This window comes from Chanodichthys erythropterus, chromosome 16, assembly GCF_024489055.1.
Source record: "Chanodichthys erythropterus isolate Z2021 chromosome 16, ASM2448905v1, whole genome shotgun sequence".
Taxonomy (NCBI): domain Eukaryota; kingdom Metazoa; phylum Chordata; class Actinopteri; order Cypriniformes; family Xenocyprididae; genus Chanodichthys; species Chanodichthys erythropterus.
This window is the reverse complement of record NC_090236.1, coordinates 44,097,217-44,102,478: the sequence shown is the minus strand read 5'-3', so window position 1 is coordinate 44,102,478 and position 5,262 is coordinate 44,097,217. Positions and strand designations below refer to the sequence as shown.

Here is a 5,262-nt window from a genome sequence, read left to right as displayed (position 1 = left end):
GGATATCAAAGGCAGCTAAAGATACATCTATGCTTCCTTCAAAAATTGATCTGAGGAAGGTATCTCATGAGAGAGGAAGTGAAGCTAACATTGGATTCGGATGTGCCTTGATGCCTTACTACCTTGAAATGTGTCCTCGGAAGGCAGCATTTTTCAGTTTTCGGACACAGCCATCGTTTCCCCGCTCTGTTCATTAGTTCATCTGTTTCACCTGTGTCCAATTATCCCATCACCTTGTTTAGCTCCCTTTTGTTAGTCACAAATATATATACCCTGTGTTCTCCTTCACTCCTTGTCAGTTCTCATTGTTGTCTACAAGGGTGAATACTGTCATAACCCTGTTTGGAATCTCCTGTGTCTCATTAAAGTATTGTTAATCGTCATCTTCGTCGTGCTTTGCCCACGTAACAACTTTCTGATTCTTTGTAATTAATAGTGAAATTCACTAGCAAATTCTGAGTGAAAATTTTTCTACACCATTTTATTTTTGTAAATTTCCAAAAAAAAAAAAAAAAAGTAAAAGATTCTTACTGTGCTAGTCGTTGACTGAGAAGTTCTAGTCTCCTCTCAGCGGCTGCGTCTGAAATCACATTCTCTCTTGAGTGGGCACACGACAACAGCAAAATGATCAGGAATGAGCAGTGAGCACATGGATATGAGGAAAAGTAAGATGAAACAGACTTTATGGACATGCTGAATTCAAAAATATCTTCATGTCATAACATCTTTACCCCATTTGATTTTTAGCATGTAATCTATAGGCTTCAAACAAATAAAATAACCATACTTAAACATTTGTACATATGCTGAACACCTGTAGAGCTGATTTAGGAAGATGTAAGATGTGTATGAAGAAGCCTACTGTTGTTTCTCTTTTTTGTTTTCCCTCTCACTCATGCACACCAGACCCACTGAATTGAAGGGACGTGACACTCTCACTCTCTCTCTCTCACTATAAGGATGGACAGACAAAATCAACCACAAAGTTCACTGCGCCTATACCAGGTCATGCATACAGTTTGTTTATATAGAGTGCACACTTTGATGCTCTTATAAGTCTATATAAAGTTTGAAAGCATCTCTCAGAAAATCTAATTTAGTTTATGGAACAGACTAATGCCAAAATATTAACAACTTTACAGAGAGTATGCCTGTGTCTCAATGTGCATATTATCCATCCTAAATAGTATGAGACATTAGTAATATTCAATACTGTTTTGGGAGGATAGGGTGGATAGTGTGCACGTTGGGATGCAGGGTTTCAGAAACACAACCCCTAATGGACAGATGTACCTAATAAAGGATCTTATTTCACTTGATGCCTACACACAATTTAGTGTTTTATGATAGGCCTATATATGTTATTGTACTAATTATGCACTTGTATTGTATATAAATATGGAGAAAATAATTAAAAATGGAATATGCCTTTAAACAGTCTAGGCCTCTAGCACCTTTTTGCTTTATTAAGGAAAAAAATTCTTCATGAACAATGGACATGTTGAGTATAACATTTTGTTTGGTTTAAAACTGAGTCATAAATTAACTTTACATACATAAATTGATCCATGAGAAATATTCGTAGCAGACAAAATGTGACAGCCACAGATGAGTAGAAATGCTTGCAGTCAACATTTAATTGATGAATGCAATAAATAGGCTAAATAAATAAAACAATAATCACATTTAATACGTGTGGATCAATAAAAAACTGACTCGGATGATTTTAGTGCTACAAACAACATTTGTGAAGTATTTCGCTATAATATTTTACGATTAATCATGCAGTTACCGATAAATGAAATCACGAACTTGTGTGACTCATGAACTCAGTAACTCATGATGAATCTTTAAAAGATTATTTTAAGTCACCAAAATGTAGGCCTATAAATTGGATAAAGTCAATGAAAGAGCCTGTCAACAACAGAAAAGATTTTGTTATTGTTGTTGTTTTATGAGATTTTTGTCAGTAATTTTTTAACATGGCAGGTAAAATATTAAATGTTAAAGCAAATTTATCCAGGTAACCTGCAGGCCTATCATATTTTGGTAAATTGCTAATATGGGCTAGCTAAAGAAAAACTCAAAGACGGGGGTCACATAAAAATCATTAGCTTTGTGTTACAATAAGCTGTAATATTTTATAATATTATGTCGTATAGGATATCGTAATGTAGTATTTTGTAGTATGTCTTTAAAATAGGCTACATAAAATAGCAAAATAAATATTAATATGTTTATATTCTTACATACATAACAGAAAAATTGCTTTATTAGGCTATTTTCTTGCTGCATTAGCCGATTGACTAACATGTTGGCTATGTCTAAAAATGTGTTCACTTCAAATATTAATTTTTTTAACAAAATGTATTTAAAAGATAACATATTTAAGGCATTTCTAATAAACATGATATATTTTCAACATAATGGTACAATATTTAAAAATATTAGTAACCGCGCACAGTTCAATTGTTCATCTTTTTGAAGTTATTTATTGCATAGTCAGATCCAGATGTAAATAAGCATGTGGATGATATAATATTACCCTACACATTGTTCTGATGTTGTTTTTTAAATTAAATTCCTTAGCTAGGCTATTAGCCACTATGGCGTCAAAGTGAGTTTTAGAATGTCACGGTGTAAAATCATAGAACTCTTCACACTTTACTCACTCACTCGGTTTGTAGCTGCTCTAGTCTGATTGATTGATACCATCAGTGGTTCATCATGGGACAGAGAAGTTCATGACGAGTACGATCTTTTTCGGATAGCGAGCAGGTTTACGACCCAAACCCCAGCAGCAGCACGGCGGAGAAACCTCCTCATCGGCCTGATGAGAAGCCTGTTGTTGCTGAGGGAGACGTGCTTCCAAACTCGCGTCCGTAAAAGAAAAAGAAAGGGGGCAACTTCTTTAAGTGGCTCTCGTTAGGTGGGAAGAAAAAGTCCACCAAAAACAAGAGCTCAGATCAGGGCGAAATGACGGACCAAGATGACACGGAAACATCCAGGAGAAGTACCGACGGTAATTGACACAATGTTATAAACTAAAGTCACATCAAGTTCATAATATACACCTAAATGAGTAACTGGAGCTTTTCTGCCCCCTATAGGATAGCTTTAAACAGACCCTCTATAATAATTAAGTGTAAAAATCAATAAAATTAGACTTTTTTGCACTTCAAAATCAATAGGTGAACAATTTACTTTCATTTCAAAGAGTTGCTGTTCCCAATAAATCAGACTTTTCTTTAACCAGTTAATTGACTGCTAGCCAACTTCTTGTGCTGATATTCTCCTCTTCAGATCAAAAGTCTCTACAGTCCATCTCCAGATCCGTAGAGGTCATTGAACTCGAGGAACCTCCTGCCGGTGTTCTTCTAGTCCTTCCCGCTGCTGAGCCTCTGGTGCAAGCAGAGCTCCAAACTCAAGTTCACGACACTCCAGTCAGTCTGACAGCAGGTGAAACGTCTCCTCTGACGAAATCGCTGGACAGTAACGAAGTGAACATGAGACCTGAGGGTGAGTTTCCTGCCACAGTCCCCAACAATAATCTCACAATATCTGCAAAGCAGCATCACTAAACATCGTCTTCTTCTGTTCATCTTTTAAGACAACATTTGCTGCCGATATGCAATCGGCAGTAAACTGGGGCAAGGTGGATTTGGTGCTGTCTATGAAGGCACTCGTTTGGCAGATGGCAAGAAGGTTTGATGTTTTTTATTTAGCAAATGGTTTTTGATCTGAATTATATCACTTTATCCAATGTAAGCCATCTACCTGTATCATATATTCACTATTAAGGGCTTTTGATCTGTTAAAATTTTAATTCTCGCTGGAAATTTATAATACGACCTTAACACACATTAATTGCTTTTTGTTTTGTCCATCAGGTGGCAGTAAAATTTGTCAAAAAGACAAAACACACACAATGTATCAGCATTGTGAGTATAAGTGATTTTTTTTTTCAATTGACAAACTCACTCAAGACTGAGTTAAATCTCTATTTAAAACCATCTAACATCATAAAATGTTTTCTTTCTTCTAGCCTGATCATCCCAAGCCCCTTCCCAAAGAAGTCGCTCTGACAATCCTGGCCAATAAAGGTCCAGCGATGGACATCATAAAGTTGCTGGACTGGCAGGACCAACAGGACTTCTACATCATGGTCCTCGAGCGTTTCTCGGACAGCATGGATGTGTCTTGCTTTGTGGAAAGCAACGGCGGCAGCATCGAAGAGAAGTTTGCACGCTTCATCATGTGGGGGGCAACACTAGCCGCTGATGAGTGCTGTCGCCGTGGGGTTTACCATGGGGACATAAAATTAGAGAACCTGCTGATAGACTTTGATAAACTCGAAGTCAAACTCATTGACTTTGGATGCGGCGATCTCCTCACGGAATCTGCCTACTCGAGATTCTGTGGTGTGTATTAGCTCTCAAAACTCTTGTGAATCAGTGAACTCATGCTGCGGTAGAGACTCACACATGGGACAAACTCTCTTTCCTCCAGGCACAATGATGTATTGCCCTCCCGAGTACAGGATGAAGGGCGAGTTTCATGCAAAGCCAGCGACAGTCTGGACTCTGGGAATCCTCTTGTTCAGAATGCTGTGCGGACACTTTCCAGATACTTTCGACCTGTACAGGATCAATATGAACACCTGGTACAAACCTGGCTTGACAGAAGGTGATTTGTACAAGTAATTCTAATGCTAAACTACATAGGCTTTATAGGAGATGGCCGTTTCATGCAGGAATTTGTCTGCTTTCTGACCTGAAGATCTTAGAAGAAGGATTCAGTAGAGCAGATGTAAAGTTTACGGTAATAATCAGACATCTCTCCATCTTTCTGCACAGATTGCTGCCATTTGATCTGCTCTCTTTTGCAGCAGAAGCCTGAGCGTCGGCCTGATCTGGAAAGGATTGTTAACCACACATGGTTTTATAAAACCATGTGTGGTTAACAATCCTTTCCAGATGCACCCATGGGTGCAGTCTAAGTGGAAGAGAAGGGGTACACAGAAGGATGGGAATCCCTTCAGGGGGTACTCCACGCTAAAAAGAACCACTGCTATAACAAACAGACACACACATAATCTCGTTAATTCATTCAAATTCATTCAAATAAATCTTACCGCATTACTGTAGAAAATTAGCACAAGGGAAATATTAATAATTAATCATAACTTGTTATAATTAATATTTGGATCAGTTAATTAATAATTAATTAATTTTTAAGAAATGTTAAAGGTGCCCTAGGATT

The 5,262-nt window shown here is 37.6% G+C and overlaps 1 protein-coding gene across 1 annotated transcript; it reads left to right on the top strand.

Moving 5' to 3' along the window:
- The first annotated feature begins 2,976 nt into the window (after positions 1-2,976).
- On the top strand, positions 2,977-4,963 carry LOC137003854 (serine/threonine-protein kinase pim-1-like). Its single transcript, XM_067364110.1, has 7 exons — positions 2,977-3,022; positions 3,304-3,519; positions 3,611-3,705; positions 3,891-3,941; positions 4,046-4,421; positions 4,510-4,686; positions 4,857-4,963. The coding sequence occupies exons 1-7, from the start codon at positions 2,977-2,979 to the stop codon at positions 4,961-4,963; spliced, it is 1,068 nt and encodes a 355-aa protein (XP_067220211.1).
- The last annotated feature ends 299 nt before the right edge of the window (positions 4,964-5,262 follow it).

Coding starts and splice junctions, on each gene's coding strand:
- LOC137003854 (XM_067364110.1), top strand. CDS start 2,977: ATGACGGACCAAGATGACACGGAAACATCCAGGAGAAGTACCGACG. Junction 3,023..3,303: donor ATCCAGGAGAAGTACCGACG/GTAATTGACACA, acceptor TCTCCTCTTCAG/ATCAAAAGTCTCTACAGTCC. Junction 3,706..3,890: donor GTTTGGCAGATGGCAAGAAG/GTTTGATGTTTT, acceptor TTTGTCCATCAG/GTGGCAGTAAAATTTGTCAA.